This window comes from Cololabis saira, chromosome 3 (genome assembly GCF_033807715.1).
Source record: "Cololabis saira isolate AMF1-May2022 chromosome 3, fColSai1.1, whole genome shotgun sequence".
Taxonomy (NCBI): domain Eukaryota; kingdom Metazoa; phylum Chordata; class Actinopteri; order Beloniformes; family Belonidae; genus Cololabis; species Cololabis saira.
The window spans coordinates 19,251,934-19,277,572 of NC_084589.1; the positions used below are offsets into that span (position 1 = coordinate 19,251,934).

General features: G+C 39.0%; 1 protein-coding gene across 1 annotated transcript; it reads left to right on the forward strand.

The window, feature by feature from the left end:
- LOC133440934 (doublecortin domain-containing protein 2-like) lies at window positions 1–25,036 on the forward strand. The gene is made up of 10 exons (XM_061718278.1): window positions 1–329; window positions 2,703–2,757; window positions 6,834–6,910; window positions 7,025–7,159; window positions 7,534–7,683; window positions 8,216–8,270; window positions 8,869–9,046; window positions 22,832–22,899; window positions 24,027–24,959; window positions 24,997–25,036. Exons 1-10 carry the CDS (start codon window positions 43–45, stop codon window positions 24,997–24,999), a joined length of 1,941 nt encoding a protein of 646 aa, XP_061574262.1. The 5' UTR covers window positions 1–42; the 3' UTR covers window positions 25,000–25,036.
- Window positions 25,037–25,639: the final 603 nt, after the last annotated feature.

Genomic DNA, 25,639 nt, shown 5'->3' on the forward strand with positions numbered 1-25,639 from the left:
CTCGTTTGTGCCGCGTCTGTCCGCTTTTTACGCACAAAAAAGATGAGCTCGGAGAAGCCCAACTTCCTGACGCAGCCCGTGGTGAAGAGCATCTTCATGTACCGGAACGGAGACCCGTACTACGAGCCCCGCCGGATCGTGGTGAACGAGAAGAGGGTGAGCAGCTTCGAGACTCTGCTGCACGAGGTGACGGGCGGGATCCAGGCGCCCTTCGGAGCCGTGAGGAACATCTACACCCCGAGAGGAGGACACCGGGTGGACCGGTTGGAGAGCCTGCAGAGCGGACAGCAGTACGTCGCTGCGGGGAAGGAGAAGTTCAAGAAGCTGGAGTAAGACTAGGAGAAGAGTATGGCCGGATAAAGTTGGTCATTTCAAAGTGCTTTATCATCATACTGTGTATGCCCAAAGATTGCGCATGGTGACCCAGAGTAACTCATACAAGTAAGCTTTACTTGCAGATTTACCAGGATGACTGTGCAGTCCGCATACAGCGTTAGAATAGAATAGAAAGCCTTTATTATCATTATACTCAGTACTCGAGTTGAGGGGGAATGAGGGGGGATGGCATCCCCCTTGAAATAAAAATGTTCAAAATCATCTTCCCTGTAAAACTGCCATCCCTTATTATGTCATTTCATCAATGAATGTGGTATTACTGCTATTTCAACATTTGGAGTCATCACCAGAAAAATAACACCAGAAAAATAACTTATTTGACAATTTTCACCTGTTTCAAGTAAATTTTCACTTGAAATAAGTAGAAAAATCTGCCAGTGGGACAAGATTTATCTTCTCTTTACAAGCAAAAAAATCTTGTTCCATTGGCAGATTTTTCTACTTATTTCAAGTGAAAATCTACTTGAAACTTGTTTTTTTGTTCCAGTGATGAATGTTGTTTTAAGTGTAATAAGATTTTTTACTAAAATGAGACATTTTAACTAGAAATATGACAAATATTCTTATTTTGAGTTTTTGCAGTGATCCATTTTACTTATCCTGTGAAGCTCATAATCATATCAATAAGTTCAGAAAACTGTTTTTTTATTGTTGTGTTTTGATGTATTTGATGTAAGCCCAGTGGATATTTAAAGCTTACAGAAGGCTGCATTTAACTGCTGCTATGTCATTCCTGCAGTATTTCTGCAGGTGTTTTGGTCAGTGCTATTATTTGTAATATATTATATTATTTGTAATCAGCACAAATTATCTATCCCCATATGATAAAATCCACCACCCCCCTGATTTTTTTTTACAACTCGAGTACTGATTATACTGGTACAATGAGATTAGGCAGCAGCTCAGTAAAAGTGCACACATGCAAAGACTATGTAAACAAAGACTGTGTAAACAGCAAAATGAGAAACAGGAAACATAAATATATATACACTATGAGTGAATGAGAGAATAATAATGCACATGAATGAGTGGAAGAATATTGCACTTGAATGGATGGAAGAATATTGCACAGTATGAGGTAGTTTATTGGTTTAGAAAGTTCACAGCTTTGGGGAAAAAGCTGTCCCTGAGTCTGTTTGCTCGGGTCCGTATGGACTTGAAGCGCCTGCCAGAGGGCAACAGGTCAAAGAAGAGGAAACCGGGGTGTTGTTACTGTAGGCACTACAGGATCAGAACAGCTGACTGAGTGATGGTCTCTTCTTAGGTTAATGTGACTCAACAGTTTTGCTTCAGTGCTGAGTCACAGCTTGATGCAAATGAGATCAGTCCTGTAGAGAAGCATGCTTTGCCCTGGCCTAAAAATAAGTGGACTTATGAACAAGATAATGAGATTTGTGTGGCCAGGTATTGATAGAGTGCAGTGGTGAAGGAATTGGGTGGTGGAGACAACAACACCATATTCCTTTAATTTCACAGTAAATAGTGAGTCAAATATGTTGACGGCCTCTGTTGCAGCACTTGCAGGCGTCATCGTACTGCATCTCTTATTCACTGAGCCGGTCAGATTTGCAGTCTGCTGTGACGTTACACGCCCAGTTCAGAGTAAAATCAAATTAACATCATGGTGTATTTGCTCGTATGTAGAAGCACTAATCTTTACCACCGATTTCATAAAAGTCACACTCTGTGGAACAGTGGGGTGGAGTGGAGTGTCTATAACTGGCCGCTGTTAGTGTAAGGTAGTAAGACTGCTGAACAGGAGCATTTGTTGTGTATATCTGAGATACATGGACTAAAGGATGTCACAGAGATTGAACAGAGAACTCAGGACATTATGCCAAATTTTGGACAAAGGTCAAAATATATCTTCTATAAGTTTAGAAGTGCCAGCACGGTGGCTGGAGTTTGCATGTTCTCCCCGTAATTGCGTGGGTTTCCTCCGGGTACTCCGGCTTCCTCCCACAGTCCAAAAACATGCATGCTAGGTAAATTGATGATTATAAATTGCCTTCAGGTGTGAGTGTGAGTGTACCTGGTTGTCTACCTGTATATGTGGCCCTGTGATGGACTGGAGACATGTCCAGGGTGGACCCCTGCCTCTGGCCTGTAATGAGCTGTGATAGGCTCCAGCAGACTCCCGTCACCCTGCTAAGGATAAAGTTGGTATAGAAAATGGACTGATGGATGGAAGTTTAGAAGTATCAGTACAGTCTCATATGATCCTCATGACAAATCACATATATTTTCCTTTGTGAGCTTTTTTATGATTTAAATGAGGTGTACCTGTCTTTAATTTCTCATTACAGTTATGTACAGATTGGCTCCAGAAAGAAGAGGATGATGCAGACTCTGCCATTTCAGGTAAGGCAGGAGTGCTGAGAAAAAACAAAACAAGTGAACAAAAAAGAGCCAGGAAAGTTTCGTGTTGAGTCAATCGGACAAGACGAGATCCTGTCGAAAGTGAATGAAACAATCGCCTATTCATTCAGTAATGTTTTCACAATGACCCAGTAGTAGGAACATGTATCAAATACAGTCGGCCGTTATTGCCTTGTTGTTGCCTCCTCAAATAATGATTTTTGTGGAAATGCACTTAAAAAAAATCATTAATCTAACTTTTTATAATCTTTTAATTCAACAATGTCTTTGAGGTCAGCATTAAACCCTCTGCTTTTAAGTAGAACTGAATGAAACATATCATTTCCTCAGGTAAAGTTTCAACTACATCACCATTGCTGCGTCCAAGATTTTAACATTTGAACCTAGTATTGAATGCAAGATACATGAGGACCAGGAACACAATGTGAAGATGTTATAAAGATACTTTTGACCAAGGTGTAATGTTAAGCAACCCTGCTCTGTTGTTGTTCAGTGTGGGGTTGCCTCCGTGGGCATGCATTATTGATTCATAGATCATAATCATCCCTCCTTGCATTTTTAATCAACAGGTGTATTGTATTTGCAAATACAAGACATGGATTAAGCATAGAACTTGGGGGGAAGAACAAACAAACAAAAAAGCAAATCAATTATTTTTTCAAGTGTATGGTGCATTTCACAGTTATGGCGAAAGCAGTTTATGTAACAACCAGGTTCCTCTACTGGGAAAGTCAACTGACAGTCTTGTTCACGAAGAACACTTAAAACAGTTTTTGATTCATTTCCTTTTTAGGGAAAGTGCGAAAGATGTCCTTGCATTAATTACTTTATTTTCATGGTTTAGGTAATAATTAACAATTAAGTTTTTTCTTGGTATAATTCAATAAAAATAACCTAATATAAACCTCATGTTCTTGTTGCTGATGTTGCTCTGATTACCTTTGCGAGCATAAAAAGCATCATTGTAATTTAGAAGTGCCTGCTAACTAGTCCGTTTGTATACAGACCCAATTGATTGTTTATTTTATTAATTCATTTAATGTATTCATTTTATTTTTGTTTTTATGTTATACTTTTAGGAATAAATCTAACAGCAAGACATGAAATAATCATGGAAATCATGCTACACTGTTTATGTCCAAAGCAAAATCACAAATGAACACTAGACAGTGTCTATATTTGCCCACTCTTTTTATATTTTGATATTTTAACACTGTTCAGTGTAAAAGTAAAACTCATTAATTTACCATTGTAAATTTAACACCACAGGTGTTGGAAAACTTGTTATACTCAAAATATAAACTAAAACTCTTTAACTGTGTAGTAAAAGAATCAAAACCAAGTTTCATTCAAAACACTCCTGCCGTTTTAAAGTAATTTTACAATTAAATGTCAGGTTTGGATTCTGTTGCTGTTTCTCAGCTTTGTAAAGGTTAGACATAAAAAAAAAAAAAAAAGTAAGAAAAACACCATAAAATTGGTAAAATTGTCATAAGTGTCACGTCTGGGGGTAAGGTGTGGACCCAAACGCAGGAGAGCAGGAGGCAGGAGTTCAATGAAAAAAGGGTTTATTAACAAAAAAAAACAAACTAAAGCGCTGCAGAGCAGGATCACAGGCTGAACAAAAACAGGAATCCAAAAAACCAGGGGAAACATGGAGGGAACAAACAGTACGGTCCGACCGGGAACAAGGGAATGACAAGACCAGATATACACAGGGGATAACGAGACATGACGAGACACAGGTGCAGACACAATCAGGGCAGATGGGACACAGGCGGGGCAAAACAGAAACTGAAAGCTGGGGGGAATGTCAAACCTTGACAATAAGTTCCGTTAGTTCTAAGGCTTTTCCCGTCAGCACGGTGACCACAGCGGATTTTCTGTTTCTGTCTTCGCTGTCTTCCTTTGTCACACCAACCAACTGCATATCCTCTTTCACCTAATCAGAAAACTTCTTTTTGGTCGTCCCTTTCTCCTTTCTGACGACTTTATCTATTAATGTATTCATTTCACTCTTCTGTATGTTTCCAATCATATTCATCTTATCTCTCTTAGTTTATGTCCACGATGTCTAACACTGGTTGTTCCTCTAATGTGTTCACTTTGAATCTTACTATTCTTGTCACTCAAAAAAAAAAAAAGCATCAGGGCTGCTGTCTTCTCTGTACACTCTTCAAATCTACAAAGAGAGTACAACCTTTTCTGTCCTTCCCTCTACTTTTTCGTCTGCATTCCCAAAGCAAATACTGCATATGTAGAGGTGTGGCTCGATGTTAAAACACATTGCAAAGTATTGCATCAAATGATCCTTTTTACCTTTTTAATTATCCTTTTATTACTCACTTACAAGTCCACATGTTCTATCATATCTGTCTTTAAAAGTCGTAGCACAAAAAGAAAAAGAAATAATAATAATTAAAGCTGCGAGCAGCGATGAACGGGCCCTCGCACCCTTGTGCACGTTCAGGCGTGCTGCAGTGGAAGCTTGTATGACTTGCATGTAGATTCTTCAGGCCTGGACATTTAGCAGATGACACCAGCCATGACTCTCTATATCAAACCATTCAAAAGTTATGGCAGAAAGTAGGAACTATCAGACATCGACCAACCAGATGAAGGCGGGGCGCGCTTTTTGGCGTCTATCGTCGCCACGGTAACGCTTTTGACTGAGAAAAAAGTAATGCGCCTCGTCGCAGGATGGAGACGCACATTTTGATGTATGACATACCTGGGTGCATGTTACGGTTCGGGCCGTATTAACGTCCGGGAAGTGGCATAAATCGGGCCAAAATTACATGATTAATTCAAAATGGCTGACTTCCTGTTCGGTTTCGGACATGGCACCAAGAGACTTTTCTTTAAGTTGCGACATGATACAGGTGTGTACCAATTTTTGTGCATGTACGTCAAACCATATTGTGGGGCTTGAGGCATGGAGTTTTCTAGGGGGTGCTGTTGAGCCATTAGGCCACACCCATTAATGCAAACCATTAAATATCACATTTTTCGCCAGGCCTGGCTTGCGTGCAAAATTTGCTGACTTTTGGGGCAAGTTTAGGGGGGCAAAAAGGCCCTCATTTTGTCGGAAGAAGGGAAAAAAAATCCTACAGATACTATGGGGCCTTCGCACTGTAAGTGCTCAGGCCCTCATAATAATAATAAGAATGGATAGTTTCATCTTTTTCCACAATACCATGCTTGAATAAAATATAAACTCAACTCTATCTATAAACTTGATTTAAAATAAAGATGCAAAAGTTAATAGTTGGTACTGTATATCTAAGTGCTGTTAAAACAAAAGAAAACAAACAACAAATAAACTGTCACCATCAAATCTCACCATTGTATATTTTTGTCAGACATGTCTAACATAATTAGGAGCTTCAAAATTTAAAAAAACAAACAAAAACAACTCATTAAGTGTGCGCAGTCTGAATGACGTTGAAATTAATGGAAACTGCAGTAAAAGTTCAAGGTATTCCCCTTGGCTTTGTTGCTACCCAGCGTGCAGGGAGATGAATAGAAACCAGGGACTTCCCGTCTTCCGTTCAGTGAACGATCACGTGTTGATGAAAATAACTGTCAATAGAAAAACACGTTTATATCCATTAACTCCCTTGCCAGTGATCACTGCCTTCCCCTCATTTGTTTCTGTTTGTTCCTGGCTTGGTTGCTAGCTAAGTGGGTTACGCCCGTCTCTGTGGTTTTGCTCTTCACTCTGAAGACTAATAGAGGAAATGCATTAAGTTCCTCTATGTTTTGTTTTTTTCGTGTGCTTGCAGGGACTTAATCAAAGAGTTAGTTTGTTTGCCTTTTTTTTCTGTTTTGCTGCCAGAAACAAGTGGTAGAAATAAATAGAGCCTCTTCTTTATTCTGGTATCAAGCTGTCACCACTCAAATGTTTTTGCAACACAAGAATAAATTGTCAGTTTTTTAAATACACACCTACCTGTAGCTTTAATACACCCACACCTATGTTTTATTGATCTTTGAGCAGCTCTGTGTTATACATCAACACATGTTGATGTTTCAACCATCTTTTTCCCTCTCTCTAGGCCAAACCACTCCCACAGAATAGAATCAGAGTGTCGGCTCGATTCCTGAAACCAATCAAGGAGCCATGCACAATATTGTATGTTCCACTAATTCACATGAGCTCTGCTTTTGCTACAATGTCAACTTTCTGATAATGATACCACCGATTCTTTGAGAATTGCCTGTAACTATATGCGTTTCTTTTGCATAGTGTGGTAGCAAATGGCGATATTTTGAACCCCGCAGTGAGACTGCTCATACACCAGAGGATCCTGGGACAGTTTGAGAGAATACTAGAACTGATCACTGAGAAGATGGGTTTGAGAGTCCTGGGAGGCGTGCGAAGGTAAATCCACATGGAGACTGCAAAGATGGACGATGTCTGTTTGAAGAATAATAGTATAACCCCTGCACCCCACTCGCCATGAAATGACTATTATTGCGTTGCAATGTGTTCTTTATTCATGTCTTTAAATGAGTAAATTACCACATGATGTCTGTGTGAGTTTTGAATAATTCTCAAGTGATTTCGAGCCCTTCAGGTAAGCTTGTTATTTCACATATCCAGCTGAAGACGGAGCAGAAGGGAACCATGACGCTTCCCAAGGCCCTCAGAGTTTAACTTGCTTAAAAAGCCTGTGATAATTACATAACCATTTAACAACTCCAGCATGACCTGTGAAAAGACCTCAAGGGTTTTGATTTTCTTTGGCGCTCTAGCCTCTACACCTATCACGGCCACCAGGTGGTTGATGGGAACAAACTGGAGTGCGGTCAGCTTTACGTGGCAGTGGGAAGAGAGAGATTCAAGAGGCTCCCGTACAGCGACCTTCTCTTCACCAAACCCAGAGGAACAAGGAGAATCAAAGGGTAAACTCTTCACTTAAGAAAATCTACTTCAGTAGCATCTTTTCAGAAGGCAGGCCATTGGTGGAAAATGTAAAAGGAAGGGATGAAAGTGGAGATTTGATCCAAATTGCTGGTTCCCTGGTTTCTAGCTATAGGCGGCATTTCGAGAATTTGCATTTACTGAATGCAGTGAAGTGGATTCAATTAGAGTAGTTTGCATGCTCTCGTTGTGCTTGGGTGGGCTTTCTTCAGGTACTCCGGGGTTCCTCTACAGTCCAAAAATATGTGTCAAGTTGATTCTAAAGTGCCCATGGAGTGACAACCTTTCCAAGGTGTATCCCTGCCCTTCGGAGAGGCGGGATGGTCTCCAGCAGATATGACCCTATATAGGGAATATAGTATTATAGTAATATAGTATTTGATTCTGTTTAATTTGAACTGGTTTACTTTTTTGATAACAATAGCTGGGATTGCTTTTAACAATTAACAAAAGTAATTTCAAATAAACAGAACTGATACTACATTTTTTATGCTTTTTTTGTATTTATTACAGGATGAAAGCCTACTCTTTACCACCCATCTACAGACTCTCAAAGCAAAATGAAAACGTAAGCATTTGAAGTATTATATTACTTAAATGTTCCTGTGTGGTCAAAACCAAAAATGTATGATGATGTTTGTGATGGATCTTTGACAGGCTTCATTACTTCATTCTTTACACGCCCTATGTTAACCCCTTTCCAGCTTCTTTTGAGATGTTCAGGAGGCTTGAAATGCATAAATAGATTTATATGAACACATTTTAAATACTTGATAATACAAGACATTAAATATGTTGCGTTCAGGCATCCTGAACAGAAGATAAAGTCAAAGTAAGAATATTTTTTTTCTTTCCTTTTATTCCCTTTCCATGGTGTCTTAATCCAGCCTCATTTACTCTGATACTCTAAAGCTGAGTTCAATTTTGTATCAACAAAATATATATTTATTTATTTGTTTAAGTCTGAGAGGATGCATGTAAAAACAACAACGTTGAGCCATGACCTTTGGATAAACAGATGCCACATAAGCTGAAGTCACTTTCAACTTCAACCAAGACATACCAGCAATGCTTACATTTAGGTTTCCATAGCTCTTATATGTTTAATGTTGGTCTTGAGCTTTCCAAATTTGAAAGTTACTAAATACAACTCCTGCTTTCCACAGAGCAAGTCAACGGTTCAGTGCAGTGAGGATGGAAATGGAGAGTGCAACGCCTCTCCTTCAAAGGACAACAGCAGGAACAAGGAACACCTGTCCTCCATTGTGAGAGAGATCTCTCAGTCAAGGATCCTCAAGAAGTGGAAGAGCGGACAGAGCTTCACTCTCACCTCATCTGACAATGGTAACACACAGACACACACACACACACACACACACACGTTTTTATTTTTTAATCAGTATAATGATCATGAAATGCATCTACAGTTATATGGAAAAGAGAGTGTGTTGTCAACCTTTATCGGAACAGGTATTAATATGTGACCTACAACATGAGATAAACAACAGCACAAGACATTTTATACTGTGTCATTATTTATTTATACAAAATCCTGAGCCAAAATGAAAGAGCAGTGTTTTGATTAGGTATGTTTCATGATTTAGTAGCATGTAGATCCACCCGTGGCAGCAATAACTTAATAAGAATCTGAATATCTTTCCACTCTTCTTGACATGTTTTATTCAGTTCACTGATATTTAGAGGCATTGGTTAATGTTAAAGTTCCACCCCTACATTTTCAATCAAGTTGAACTGTAGATCTTAACGGGGCCATTGCAGCACCTTGATTCTCTTCATTTTTGTTCTGTAGACATCAGATCAGATTCTACACTGGGAATCAATTTTTAGTGAAGTGAATTGAACTGTATAAACTGTGTTGGAATACGGATGAATAGTGACTGGAAGCTGGCCACCGCTCAGAGCAAACCCACCCTCCACCACCGTGCTTGGCAACTGGTCTGAGTGCAGAAATGCTCTGCTTGGTTTTCCTTAAATGTACTTTTATGCATTATGACATTTTCCAGACATTTCCACTTTGGTCCTGTCTGTTGAAAGTACATTGTTCCAGAGGCTGCAATCGTCTTTTAAAAGATACAAGACTTTTCCCTGGCAACTTTTGAAACAAGCCACAATCGTGCAAGTTTTTCATACTAGATTGCCATGAACTATAACATCTAACGTGCTCACTGAGGCCTGCAAAATGTGAGATGTAGTCTTAGGTTTTTTTTATAACTTTTCTCTGAGCATTCCATGATTTGAGGTTCTGGTGAATTTACTGGATGTCCACTACTGAGATGATTGGCCATTGTCTTCTCTTGTGTATGTACACCAGAAACACACAGAAACATCTGCTTTTATATTGGTGGTCATCCTTGTTGGTGATCAGTTAATCAAGTGCTTTGATCGGCAGCATCTAGCTGCTACTTACCCTTTCAGTTCCAGAGGAGGCATCAAGGGTGTATTTTTCCACATACCACTTTGTTAGAAAAAAAGTATTGACACTGTAAATCGTCATGCATTGACATGTTGAGCACCAGATTTTTCCTCATCACGTCCCGCTACATAAAGCCTCAAAATGAAAAGTGAATTCTCATGACTGTATACTTGTCCTTTTAAAGGTGGTCTGAAAGTCACATGGGTGGGGTTTTTGAAGAAACAGACGTGTTGGTTCAGTATCTCAGAGGGGCTACTAGGTAAAAACACAGGGGCTGTCAACACTCCAGGTGGTTGAATTGCTTATCTTTCTGTTTTCATATTGATTCAAATAATAAGTTTGAAATGATTTTATAGCGCTAAAATTACACATATCTGATAATGTAATCAGAAATAGATAATGGATAATATCAATGGCACTATATAATGACCTCCTCCTGTTATCATTTAAAGAATTTGTAGTTTTAGAGATAGATAGAAGTCAGTTTATAGCGAGACCACTTCTGACCACATGGGGGCACACAGATAGACACTTTGCTATAATGAGTAGGGTCGGCCCAGCACGTCTTGTAATGCCAACAGGAACATGCCCACCATATGTAAATCAAAGTTAGCTTTGGCTACCAGCTCCTTCAGCAGATACCTTCTGAATTATCTGCAGAATATCTGCTTTAATGTGGAGGTCAATAAAGATTGCAGGCAGCCTCCAGCGGCCGATAGAGGAACTGCAACAAATCTCGGTTCGGCATACGTCTCAATGCGGAAGTTAGTCCCCTACTAAAAGCACTTTGTTGTGGCGTTACACCAGGGTGCATCCATGTGCAGAAGGAAAACTACATAGAGGGGCTTTAAAGAAATCCCAATTTCTAAGTTACACATTGCAGCCCCCGTGCTTCTACCTTTTGTCATCAAGATTTTTCATGGTGTTTTTTTTTATTTTGTTTATTTTCTTATTAATATGCTATGAATGCAGCTCGAAGATGGTTGGTGTTAGACATTCTTTCTTTTAGATATGAGTCAAATGACATTCATAAAATCCTACAGACCCTGGCCTTTTCATTTCTCTTTGTCCTAATTCTCCTCTCCCATAAATAACTATCATGTCCTGTTTTACAACTTACTGTTCAGATGATATGGCAGCATATGATGTAATGAAATCTTATGTAACCTGCTGCATATTTAAATGTCCACATAGTGGCACTGTTGCCCTGCAAAACATATAGCTTGAAATATTGTAAGGGGGTCTAACATGATGACATTGACCATTATTACAAGAAACACATTACATCATCTTCTGGGCTTGTAACCAACATATTTGTCTGTAACGTCCTTGATGAACTTGCTTCGGTCTTTATTTTTGTGCTCTAGCATTCTTCTAAGCAGTTTTAGTTTATTTAAATGTAAGGGAAACGGTACCTGAATCAACATCTCAGTCTTAAACCGTAATATCCCAGAGTTAAGAAAAAAAAGCACATTTTCTTCTACAGTCCCTTTAAGGGCTTTTGTTGCTCTGAACCTTAAAAATACTTTAAGAAAGTGAAAAAGCACAAAAAAAATGTGATATAATAGGATATATGATTTTTTTTCTTGAAGAGTGCTGATGATCTTATTGTTGCAACTCCATCTGTTGTTCAAACCATATTACGTCATCTTTTAGTTCGGACGGATGTTGCAGGATTTTTCCTTTGGCAACAGAGTTGACAGCAGCCCAGAGGAGCGTGGTGAATTTGTCTCTGTGGTTCATGGGAGCTGGCATTTTGCATCAAAAGAGATGACCGAGGAACATGTTTGCGAGTGTGTGTGTGTGTGTGTGCTTGCCTCTGTGTGCGTGTGCATGCTTATGTGTGCTGTAATCCTCTGTATCAAATTGTTTGCTGTGTTACATTAGAGGCACAGAAAGCCATGTTGCATTATTGGCCACATCAGGTGACGATGACCAAATATTGAATTAAAAGACGGACTGATTGGAAAACAAGCAGGGAGAAGACAAGGCAGTTTGACTGGCATTGAGAGCGCTTTACCTTTTCATGCACTCCCCGCTGTTTGACCTTTAAAATCTCTTCCAATTGCCGTCATGTTAACTAAAAGTAATCATTTGCCTATTTGTTTCACACCCCCTTTGTGGCAGATTATCTGGTTCTGTCCATGGTGTTAATTCATTGCACTTCCCACAGTTAACCCATGCTTGAATAATAAAAGGATTAATTCTGCACACATATGTCTTTCAAGGCAGCCAATTTAGGGCTTATGCTGGTTTTAACTTCTCACTTTGAAACTTTGGTATCACTTTCATATAGGCATTTACAGACGCACAGAGGTGTTCTTAGTGTTCATTTCCCTTTGAGAAGTCCTCCCCAGGCCGGGCATGAGGTAAACACATTCAGCCCTGCTGCCAACAGGAACAGAGCCAAAACGTTGACAGACTGGCAGAGGCTGTGGAAAGAGCACAGCATGAAGCCGACGTTGCAGATATCTGATGTGTTCAAGCTTTGGAACAAAAACAAAAGACAATTGTAAAGGTCTCATGCCATTATTCATGTGTTTGTGAGAGAGAAAGGGAGGAGGGCGCAAAGTAAAGGTTGAAAGGTGTCGAGATCAGCAAGCAGGTGAAAAAGATGCAAGGAAAAAGAAAGACAAATGAGAGAGATTGATCCCTTAATGTGAGAGTCTTCCCTTATTCAGTTGTGACTGGAAGGTCAGCGTTTGCGAGCACGTCTCTGCGCGTTATTTACTGTCTGAGAGCCAGACCGAGTATAAGTGCAGCAAATTCTGTCCGGCATATTGTTAAAGCTTCTAACTTTTCTGCTTCATTAGAGTGAACACAGTAGTGAATGACAGCAAGGACGAGGGAGGGGGGTAGGCACAACAACTCATGCAGCAAAGGTCATGGAATGAATTCAAACTCTCTATAATGAACACATCTAGCTTTAAAGACACACTGGCTGTCTCACGCTTCATCACAAATATTTATAAAGGTCCCTTTAAGTTGAGTAAATTATTTTTCCAGTCTAGCTGGTGTTAGGGCTTGTTTTGGAAAAACGCATTAATATTCAGTTTGTATAGAGGCTGTTAGCCGTTGTTGCTAAGCTCAAAATAGAATTTGGGTGTTTATCAATGTTCTTTTCCTTGAAGGACCTCTGTGACCAATTCAGTTAATGGCTCCCTTGAGGAGAGAGGAGAAGTGAACACAGTAGGAGTGAGAAGAGAGGGGGAAAAAGGAGAAAAGCGTGCATGCGAACAGGTGATGAGGGGAAGATAAAAGATGGTTAAAGAAGAGGGAATAAAATGTCGAAATGATGGAGGCAGAAGAACATTAAGAGGATGGGGAATGGAAGAGAAAGAATACAGGTGGAGTCGAATAGTGAAAATGATGAATAGGTGCAGTATAGAGCGTGAGCTCTGAGAGGGGGGAGAAAGGGGGGGCACAGAGATATTCAAGGGTAGAGGTGATGGGTGGAGTTTGGATAATTGCCTTTCATTTGGATAATCTCTCCATTAAGAGTCATCAAAGCAGATTTTTACTTGTCTGTGCCCCTTGCTCGAACAGATTGCTGCTCTGAATATCAACAAAAGAGCCTTGTGCTTCAAGAGGGAAGGAATGACAGAACGGTATGCACAAGAGGGGAGGCAGTAAAGGCAAAGGTATATGGAGAAAAATGCTCTCCGGACCTTCATCTTTCCTTGTCTAAGCCTTCTGTATGCATCAATTTAAACTAGATGTGGGACCTGACAGGTTATGATGTATTTGTCCTGTTTCACCAAGGACTAGCGTAACACTCTTAACAAATTGTGCTTCATGGAGTAATTTCAATGCAGCATACTCTGATCTCTCATAAATAGAATTATGAAATTATGGCTCACCGTACTATGAAAGGCTAAGACACCATTAAAGATACACATCCTTTAATAATGATTACCTGAACATGTAAAGCAGCAAGGTCATGGTGTGTGTGCATGTGTGTATCCATCCACCATACACCGTCCCGGCTCTGTAGACTGGAAAACATTATAAACATTGCTGCAGCCAGTCATTGACAGGGGAAGGGCTTGTGCTCGTGCTCATGAAATAAGGGAGAGGGGGGGCTTGGCAGGGTTCATGATGGGGTGTGTTCTCTCAGGGAGCAAACATGCTTGGGTGCAAACCTTTTACAGTCAGAGTGCAATAGCTGAACTCTGGAGTTTCATCTATGCAGGCCTTCACTGCAGCTGGAGTTGCTTTTGCAGTATGTTCAGAGTCAATATTTGCTTAATATGAACTTTTCTACATCTGTCGGCAGGCCCATCATCTGTAAACACCAGTACATCAGTTCCATTGGTAGTCATACATGCCCATACCATAGCACTGCCTCCACCATGTTTGGGTATTTTTTTCTTTCCTTCCACATACTTTCCTCTATCCTTCATTCTGATGAAAGTTTGTTTTGGTTTCATCTGATCTGATCAAATATTATGATTCCAGAATGTTATTATTATTCAGGACGGCTTTGTTATACTGTAGGTTTGGACAGCGACACACCTACCATCTCCAGAGTACTTGCCTTCTCTTGATGTAGTAAAGGAAATCAGAAATCATCCACTTCAGTTGTTTTCCAGAGTTTTTGAAGTTGTTAAGCTTTCTTTCTTTTAAAAAAATGTACCAAACTAGTGATTTAGCCACAGCTCAGATTTGTTCGATCTCTCTTATAGCTTCTCTGAAACCTTCGGTTTCCTTGAGCTGCCCCTTGGACTTCATATTTGTAGCTCCGGTCAAACAACTGCCAAATGTCAATTCAACGCCTGACATGAACTCCAGAGCTTTCGGTCTTCATTTATGTGGAGGTGAAGAGAGAATGAACCACACCTGACCAATTAGCTCATTTAGTCCAAAACCTTTTGAGCAACTGAAAACTGAAGTAATTTTGTGGTAGATATGTGTCTGAATTTCCTAAAAATTGTATATATGCTTAATTTTTTGTAAAATCTCATAGATTAAAGCTGAGAGTTAAAACTTTGATTGATATTCGTTATAGAGCAGTTTGTAGAAGATAAACAAGGTTTAAAACATTATTTAAGTGCAGATCATTTATCTTTTCTCGTTTGCACATGCTTGGCTCATCTTTGAGTGTAGCATTACAATTTAAGTTGCACGAAGGATGCACATTGTTCCTCACTCCCACAATTTTCCTTGAAAAGACTTTTGAAGTCTGTTTAAAAAAAAAAGCACATTGAAGACAGTCTTTGTATTATTTGCAAGCATTTTCATCATGTAAGATATTTTTGGCTTGTCTCTGTCTGTTTATGCATTTGGCTGTATATGCTCAAGTCATCCAGCCAGATCAAGGCTTTTCCTCTGGTGTCATAAAATGTGATTCTGTCTCGTGGAATTAGCACGTTTATCTATAATGCCTGTCAAATTGAAACAAGCTTCAAAAAAGCATCAGGAGGCAGCAGACATGTACACAAAGAGGCTGTGTGTTCAATCGTGAGCCCGTGTCAGGAAAGGAGACTAAGAAGCAAAGGGTGAAAGACTGCAACACTTAAAGGAGGTTTGCAAAGTTCTAAGAAAGTGTGGCGTTTCAGAACTGCGTTTAGAGTTTGTTTGTGTGCGTTGCCTGTTTTTATGAACATTTGATGCACTGTTCTCATACGTCACATTTCAGAAAACATGAACATCCTTGTCAGTCCCTCACGCCTTTTCCCATTTCTTTCATCTCCCTCTTTTCAGTGCATCAGAAAAAGGTTCTTGATGACCCTTTGATGCAGGATTACTGGATTAAAGAGCCTGGTAGCTGCACTAATCTGGCACATTAATCTGCTAACAAGTGTTTCAGCTGTGACATACAACAGTGCGGGCTGTGGCATACAAAGTGTAGGGTTAGGGTAATACGTGACACTTTCAATGACATAATTTTCCTCCAGACTGTCACCTCTAATCTGGTCTACATTGTGCGTTGTGGTTGAGCTCGGCAGAGGAGGATCTGAGTAGCGGTGATAGGAGCATCAGCATCAGCGACGCTTCTCTCAGCCCCAGACGCTGGAACAGCTTTGGCATACAACCTGAATGGCATGAGTAAATAACTGACATTTACAGATATCTGGGGCTCACATCATGCCTTTGGAGGCCGTTTGAAATTGCCGTGTTACCAGAGCAAGCTGCTTTGTGCTCATCACTGTCAGTTTATTCAGTCAAGCATAAGTTTTTGTCCAAACCATGTTCTGCGAAGGGTAAGAGAGATCAAATCTCATAACAGTGCAATAGAGAATCGAGATGATTCCATGACAAAGGTGATTATTTCTCAGAAGGGTTCAGAACCAGAAGCTGTAATTGAATTATTTCATTTCCATTCAAAGCCACGAAAGCTGACTTTTACATCAGCAGCAACATTTTGGAGCACACTTTCATGTTTCTTTGTTTGTTTTTTTTTCTTTTTGCAATGAGATAAACGTGTCCTATTGTGATATACTGTATATTCATATTAAAGGGATTAAACTGAGGCCACATAATAAAGATACTGGGTTGTAAAGCTTCCAGGCAACTGCAAGGAAAAGAGAAAAAGATCGAGCTCCATGAATTATTTAAGAACTGAGCTGAAGCCATGACCTTTATAAATATTACTCTTCCTGTCTGACTGCAACATTGTTAAGCAGCACTCTCCGTTGATTTAATGTCAAAGCTATCTAAGCACAGGGCTGCACACTGCAGTTGATGTGAAGATTTTTTTTCTCTCTCTAGTATTGAAAAGGTTTCCCAAAGATAAAGTGCATGGTATTTACTTGTTCAGAGAACTCTCAAAAAGAAACTTTAATGCAAAGGACAATCATCATCAGCGGTACTTTATTTAAACTGCACCTAGAATGGAGTGGCCATGTTTGTTCTGTCTACAGCACTTTACATGAGCTTCACACACTTCATACCTCTAGAAAGTTTTTTAATTACTTTATAACAAAAAAATAAAGAAGAAGAATAAAACGCAGTAATGCGACCTGCGAGGTACATCTCCTGTTGCTGATCAGGAGCACAGAGCTCCAAGCCAAGCCAGGATGAAGCAAACTTTGTGTGATGGCTTAAGTCTTCAACACTGATGTGGTCAGTCAGAGACATCTGAGCCAGAACCGGATTTAGTCAGAAAAAGTTGTCAAACAGGAGGAACGGCATCAGCAAAGATTACATGTCGATGTCTCTGTTTGGGACGGCTCAAAACCAATCCTGCTAAAGCTGGAATTGAATCCAGCAAAACCTGGATTTGCAAAGAATTGCAAAGGGGGCATTACAAGCAAACTGGCTTACTTGTATAAGTTACAATAACTCTATGCTCAACATCTAACTAAATGTTCCTGCAAGGTTTAAGAAGAAACAACTGGACACTTTTGTTGGTCAAAAATGATCAAATGTAGCAACATAAATGAATATTAGCCAGCTAAGTAAAGGACGGCTTTGTATAGCCACGATGTTAGAATACATGCACCAGTTTCCCAAACAATGTAAACATATGAAACAGTAGGACTTATTACTCGCAGTTCAGGTGTAAGACCCTCCAGTGTCCAAACAGCACTGGCTTGTACAACACAACCTTGTACGTCTCTCCTTATGAGCTCAAGATGACATCTAAGGTAGGAATTCAGCATTGCAACACTTCTAATAAGTCCATAAACATGGAAAAGCATGACATGTCCACTCTAACAAATATATGTTAAGACGATATTGAAGAAATCTACAAGCGAGCTGCAAATCCGTGAAGCACAGAGACATAGATGAGAGCAGGACATTGTGGCTTTTACACTCTACTATGATCCAGGCCTCAGAACAAGTGGATTATACAACGCTAACAATAACAACATGTTTGACAAACAACATAACAAAAACTCGCCTCTTTCTTATAAACAATGAATTACATGAAACACTTACGTGTAATATAGAAGTGTGGATTTGTTTTCAGATCAGGTTTTCACATTTTACGCTAAACAGCTGGATTGTTTTTCAGTGTATCAAATCACCATAAACGTAACACCATCTGAGCCTCTCTGGTGCGAGCTGGCCGTACAGTCATTAAACACTTTAATGGGACTCCGGTCAGTCACTGGAGCACACTTGCTGAGTGGCAGCGTTTCATAATTACCATTCAGAGTTACTGCCCACGTTGTTTTATGCCCCACAGTAACTCAGGCATGTGCTGAGTGGATTGAATCAACAGGGTGTAAATATACAATGTACTGCACTGTACGGTGATATAAAGGAGTGTTGTGTGGAGTGATTTAGGTCCATAAAATAGCATTTCACAAAGATATTGTTTATTTAATACAATACTGCTGATCCACTGAAAGTAGAAGCCAATGTTAATCGTGTTTTTTAGTGATTTGGGATTTGGTTTTAAGTACACCGTACCATGCGGAGCAATAATTCTCTTTATAATGTAACTCTTTATAATTACAGCCCCAAATCAGAAAGAACTTGTGGAAATAATGTCAAGATACAAGGTTTTAGTTGGTCTTGGCTTCCATGTGTCCTTTTCTGTACAACATCTGTTTTGTGTTTTGTTACTTTTCTGCTGTTGTTTCTTCTGGATTTTCCTAGAATGATATTGAATTTGTGTTGCCTGTGATAAGTCTTTGTTTTTTGTTTAGTTTACTTTAGTCTATTTCCCGTTTCATCTTGAAGGTGTCTGGTCCTCCCACCCCGTCTGCCTCTTCCTTCTGTTGTCTTCCCAGTGTCTCATTAAAACTGGTGACTTGATTGTCTTTCCTTCTCCCGTTAGTCCATTGTCCCGTTTGTCACTCAGCCATTATTCTCGTCCATCTGCTGGTTAATGTTTTTGTTTTTTTGAATATCCTGCCTTGGTAGCAGTTTTTTGTTAGAAACAAGGAACTTTATTGACATCATTCTTACCTCCCTAGTGTCCTGCATATTGGGTCCATCTCTTGCAAATGATGACAGGCATGAAACATCCAACAAATACTTTGACTTCGACTTTTATTTCTTTGCAGACATATGAGCTGTACATATTTCATCTGTTTTTTTCATACATCTGTTTTTCTATTTCTGGCGTGCAACACATTTCCAAAAAAAATGCTTGTCTCTACAAGACAAATTTTGTGGTAGAAAGAAGGTGGAAAAACGGTTATTGCAAATGGATTATTGTCAGACAGATTTGTCAAAAAAGGCATGAGGAAAATCATCTAAATGTTTAACAATGTTTAACAGGGGTTTTCTAACAAATATTAGTTGGGATTAATATATTTCTCCTTCTTTAATGCACAATATCGAACGATTAAATCAATCTGGAGGAATTTCAGTGTGAAAAAAGGGTGAGCTTGACACAGGTCTCCGATCCATCAGGCAACACTGCACACATCATTCATCAACAGCTGATGTAACCAAACGGGCGAGTGATTACTTTAAGAAAACTTTTTCAAGCACTATACTACAGAGCAACGTTAACAAATGTTTCTAATTTCTTAACATAGCTCTGTAGTGTTGTTGAGCTTATACTTTATGTTAACCTTTTGCAGAGGTGGGGTCGGTATCTCTGGGCTCAGAGATCACACGGTGGGCGTGTGTAATGTGGTCAGACAGATCTTTTTCGGAAGAAACGAGTGCTGCGTGTGCCAGACCTTCAATGAAAAGGATCCTCTCGACTGTTAAAAGCAACAAGTCCAACAGTCAGGCTCTGTGATGGCTTTTGGACTGGTGTCCACCAGCTAAACTCCCATTAAAGTATTCAATTACTGTATCGTTGCCAACGGTCATTTACACATTTCTGATTAATCCAGAATGGCATATTGATAGTTTAGAGCAGAAAATGCTGCCTTCAAGATAAATCTTCTCCATGCTTTTTTAAAAAAAAACAATGGAAAACCACATTCGGTATTGCAAACGTGTGGCTGTGGGTACAGGTGCTGGACTGGCCTGCTTACAGCCCTGACCTGTCCCAAACAGAATATGTGTTAGGAATATTGAAAAAAAACTTTAAAAAAAAACATGTTGCAATGACAAACCTTAAAGATGTGTTTATAAGAAAACTGGGCTGAAATTCCAGAATGTCTCTAAGTGTTGCCAGAGAGAACATTACAAGGTGTTCTACATTTTTCTGGACCCCGTTCAATTTCAAAATGTATAAAAACACATAAAATGAAGCTGACAAAAAATAAAACAGAAAAGGATCAAATAAAAAAAAAGACATTTTACATTCAAATAAATACAAGTCACTGGCATGGTACTTGGACGATGTATCTGTGGTGTATATACACACACATACAGCAATAGCATAGACCATGACATTCAAGTGTAGCATTTGCAAGAACACATTTTTTTCCAATATGGCCTACAGGCAGATGTCTGCCCGTCAGAGGTTATGAAGTCTGAGTGTTTCTGAGTGTTTCAGACACAGAAAGTTAATTTTATCAAACTGCATATCTAATGAAGATGTGGTGATTGATGGGCTTTATTTGGCTTTGTACATCTCTCCTTTTCAGAAATACGATTAAGCTACATCAAATGAGGTTAAAAGTAGTTGGGTACATTAGTTCTCATTGATGTATTGACATTTTTAGATTTCCAGCACTCTTTTTGCTCTCTTTCAGCTAAACTCTCACTAAGACTGTATTTTAGTAGCTGTTAACCCCAAGGTAAACCGTTAATGACATGAGTTCACTACCTGACTTGCCTAATTAAGCTTCAAGTCATTGGTCCGACACGTGTAAGTGCTAGTCTCTTATTTCACAGCAGCAAAAAATGGAGGAGAGCCGTGTTTATCTCCACTGTGCAGGGATTGGAGTTACACCCCAAAAAATAAGGAGCATGCATTGTGGCAGGTTGTTGACAAGTATTTCAGCTTCAGGATTTATCTTAGCAAAAATCAAACAGCAGTAAGTCATAATATGTGTTTGTGAAAAACAGAGATGGAGCTTCTATCGAGGAGTGGAATATTATCTTTGCATGCTATCACTTCATCTTCAGTTGTGTTTTATTACATTTCTTTAGACCAACAGTCATTTATAACTTTACCTTCCGGGATGATGGCAGCCAGAGCCATTTATGTGAGTAATTACACCCACTTACAACTGCATCCTTGTTTTACCTCAAACTGATGGATGACATGTAGCTTTACCCCTGAAACGTGGGTGTACTCCATCTGTTTTTGTGCCAGTAGTGTAAGACAGAGTGTATGCAAGTGTCGAAATTAAAAAGAAAGAAAGAAAAAAAAGTCGCATACTTTCATATGCTCACTTGCACGTTCACACAAAAAAATGGTCCAATCATCTGCAATGCCAGACCTCAAAAGCACTGGATTTAATCAAGAGCAAGAAGCGGATATTCTAAATATTGTACTTAATTTGATCTTGCATTTTTATGAGCCTGTGCCTCATCCTCAAATCACGTTAAGATGTTTAGAGTCATAGCAGCTCATCCACTGCTTACTGCTCACTCTCAAGTCGTTTGGGCCTCACTCTTAATGAATGCGGCTGATTTCCATAAAATATTCTTAAAGAGGTCCGTTATTATTTCCATAACGTTTCATCTCCCACCATGGCTAAACTTCAATCAGTTTTTCATTTGAAATGCATTAAATGTCTCCATAAACTCTTCTAATCGCTACCGAGTCATTTTTCTTCCCTAACTAGTATGCGTAGAAAGGGAAACTATTATTAAAGACATTAATTAAAGCTTTTTTCTCTGGTCTTTTTCTGCTTATTTCTGATTGGAATTTCAGTCTCATCCAGCGTTTCTAAACAAGTGTCTAATTATGTTGTTTATCAGAGCGTATAGTTGTATTCCTCTTATGATGTTTAGGGTTAATTACTCAAAAGCCTTTGATGCTCACGTGCATGCTGGAAAGCCCACTATTCATTTTGCACTCCAACAAACTTGTCTTGCTGAACTGACAGCTTTGATTAGGGTTAGTGTTCACTGATGTGTAGGAAAACATCGTCATTTAGTTTTTAGACGTATAATACCAAAGTACAGTAGTACTGAATACAGAATTTAAGTACTTTAGAATTTTTGAATAGAAAACTAATCTCATGGTCGTCTTTTTCTCTTTTTGTGCCACCAGTCTACTAGTTTTAAACTATTTCCCCTGCAACTGAACACAACATCTATCTTGAGTTACCAGTGGCTATGTTGGTTATGACAATTGCATTGATGATAATGTTAATACTGATCATATTTGAAAGCCTGATCATTAAACTAAACCGTGAAAGGTTTACTGAGTCTGTATTGCTCCGTTGTCTGGGGGAATTTTCGCTTACTTGCATTCAATAGTCTCAGGTGTTCTATTTTTGTTTACCACAAGGTGTCAGTCTTGTGCTGTGCTCCCAGTTGCACAGCGGCTAAATAAAACCAGACAAATTTCAGCAAGTCTCATACTGAAGAATGAACACAACTTTATTGATATGAACGATTTTATAGAGTCCTGGAATTAATTAATTTGCAATGGTTTGAGAGTTTTGGTTTTGAGGTCTTTAGGGGTGAGCAAGTAAAGGAACAACTAAGCTATAAAATTACATGAAAGAATGAAAACAAAATAAGGACTGAGGTTGTATGCATCAGTTTGGGAAAAAAAGCATTTATTTTCATTTTAATTAAGTAATTACTTCTAACAGTGCAATGCTGCAGTCTGGTTTTATTCCTAGTATTAATTCATGTATTGCTTTAAAAAGTGTCCAACTTTCTGTAAAGTCAGTTTAGTCAATTTTTTAATTTAAACTTTCTATTTCCAGACCCAGAATCAAAGGCCGATGATGGAAACACAGATAGTGAAACACCCCAAGACCAGAAAACTGAAGAGGTACAAGCATTTCAATACTGTGCATAACAGACAAAAACAGGCATAGGCTACTGAATTGTGTTTTATGTAACTGTAGTCTTGCCACTGTGGAGCATAGACTTTAGGAACAGAACAGGCTAAACCCTCTGTGATGTCACCCACAGGTTTTGTGGAGTGCTTTTGATGCCCGTTTCTTTTGGGGAGGCTTTGGGATATCTCACTATGCCCAACCCCAGTTGATCCAAAAGTAGACAACTGTGCTAAACAAACAGGCCCAGCAACATCTACACCTCAGTCACCACAAGCTACCAATAATGCTAATTATTGAAACCTTACTGTTCATACATTCTGATTGAATCTGTCCATCATTGTAATTTTAGATGTCACTACTGAAATGAGAATGAGAAGCGAGCACTGAAATGAAGACTTTCAGAGCTCCAACCGAGCTCCGAGGACAGAGATCCTCGAAGCTCGGAGTGGACCAGCAAAGCTCAGTTTGAGCTTAGTCCTGGCAGATCTGTGGGTGGAGATGTTTAACTTAGCAGTCCATCTAATCAACCTGGCAGTCTCCAGTCAAACTGTGAAGTTTGCTGTATTGGCCACTGTCAACTGCCTGATGGATTAGAGGCTAGACAAGCTAAGTAGCTAAAGTGGAAGTATGGATAGATTTAGCTGATCTACATCTATGGAAACCAAAATCATTTTTTGAAAAGTTGGACATTTTAATTGCCTATTTCCTACTGGTGTCAGCCTTGACCAAACATTTGCCCTTTGATGTAATCTCTAATTGATGCTCACAATGACATTGCCTCCTCATTATATATATATATATATATATATATATATATATATATATATATATATATATATATATATATATATATATATATATATATATATATATACATATATATACACATGTTAGTTATTGGTATTTCACCAGTTAACACCTCTTTGATGTGCTGATGGTTAACTGGAGGCTCAAATGTTTCTCGTCCTTAAAGAAGAGATTTGTTAATGCTACCGATTCTGTAGCATCATCAATATCTTTACAGAAAGTGTCAGTTGCAGCAAGAATCTGTATTAATAATCTCACCATTTTTTCTGCTCAAGTATATATAGCTAAAAATTGCTTCTGTGCTTTACAGAAACCTGACGACGATGATGATGATGATGCAAAAGCCACAAAGGAAAATGGTGAAAAGGCAGAAGAGAAAGTGGAATCTGCTTCCAAACATACCTCAGAAGAAGAAGTGTCAACAAGCAAAGAAGACAGTGAGAAAAAGCTAGAGGAAAATAGTGAAAAAGAGGGAGACGAGGGAAAGGAAGATGATGAGAAAAATAATGAAAAAGAAGGAGGATCAACAGCTGTAAATGAAGAGGAAGTTAAGGAAGTGAAGGAGGAGGTCAGAGGTGGGAGTAAAAGTGAGGGTGAAGGTGGGGAGCAGGGATCTGGCAGTGCTAACGCTGATGAGATGCTGGACAATAAAGAGAAAGCAGATGGAAGCCAGGCATCCTCTGAGGTTGAGAAGGAGCAAGACAAAAATAGAAATGAAATGGAGCTAGAGGAGAACAGTAGTAACAGTAAGGAAAGCAGTAATGACCAAGCAAATGATGTAGACACCAGTGAAGAACAGGCTGAGGTACAAAATGGCTCAGAAAAGATTCAGTCGCATAATGAGACAAAAGAAAGTGAAACTGACAGAAGTAGCAGCAGCAACAGTAACCAAGCAGAAGATAAGAGGAAATCAAAAGAGGAAAGTTCCAAAGAGTCAAAAGAGTCGGGGGAAGAAGAGACCAAGGTGAATGGCAAGGTGAGTGAAGACGATCAGGAGGTGAAAAGTGAAGAACAACCAAAAAATAAAGAGGAGCCCAAAAATGAAGAACAGCCAAAAAATGAAAAGGAGTCGAAAAATGAACAGGAGATGAAAAATAAAGAGGAGGTAAAAAATGAAGAGATGAAAAATAAAGAGGAGGAAAAAAATGAAGAAGAGGTGAAAAATGAAGAGCAGCCGAAAAATGAAGAGGGAATGAAAAATAAAGAGATGAAAAATGAAGAGCAGCCAAAAAATGAAGAGGAGGTGAAAAATGAAGAGCAGCCGAAAAATGAAGAGGGAGTGAAAAATAAAGAGATGAAAAATGAAGAGCAGCCAAAAAATGAAGAGGAGCCGAAAAATAAAAAGGAGGTGAAAAATGAAGAGGAGCCGAAAAATGAAGCAGAGCCAGGAGTGAAACATTCAACCAAAGATGCCTCAGCAAATGGAGAAAAGGGGGATGATGTTAATGAAGCGAATGAAGACCGAAGCAGGAAAGACAAGGATTAGGGAAGTGGGTAATGCATGAATAGAACAGTGCAATGCACTTCACTGCAATAACAATTATATTGATTTAAAGTTATGTAGATGTTAGATTAAAAAGGGTTTTATAATGTTAAGCAGATATAATCGTTTCACGAATAATAAATTAAGAAAAAACAATAATCACATTTTATGAGACAGGCTTAATAAATGAAAGCTATCGTAATATGTATTCATTTTGAATTATTTTTGCATTAAACTGTCAACTTACTGAACTACTGTTTTTGTTTCAGTAAACACCGTCTGTGAAGCTGGTAAAATAGTATACCGGTATACCTCAGCCTGCTAAAAGTATGACTTTGTATGGCATGTTTGGCATTTCCATAAGCTAATCATACAGATGAATGTTTTAGATAGGCATAGTAGTCAATATGAAATGATGTATCCGTCAGAATAATAAAACA

Bases quoted from the DNA above. Each gene is read 5' to 3' on its own strand.
- LOC133440934 (XM_061718278.1), top strand. From the start codon at position 43: ATGAGCTCGGAGAAGCCCAACTTCCTGACGCAGCCCGTGGTGAAGAGC. The intron at 330-2,702 runs GTAAGACTAGGA...TTCTCATTACAG, and splicing joins GAGAAGTTCAAGAAGCTGGA to TTATGTACAGATTGGCTCCA. The intron at 9,047-22,831 runs GTAACACACAGA...TTCTATTTCCAG, and splicing joins TCTCACCTCATCTGACAATG to ACCCAGAATCAAAGGCCGAT.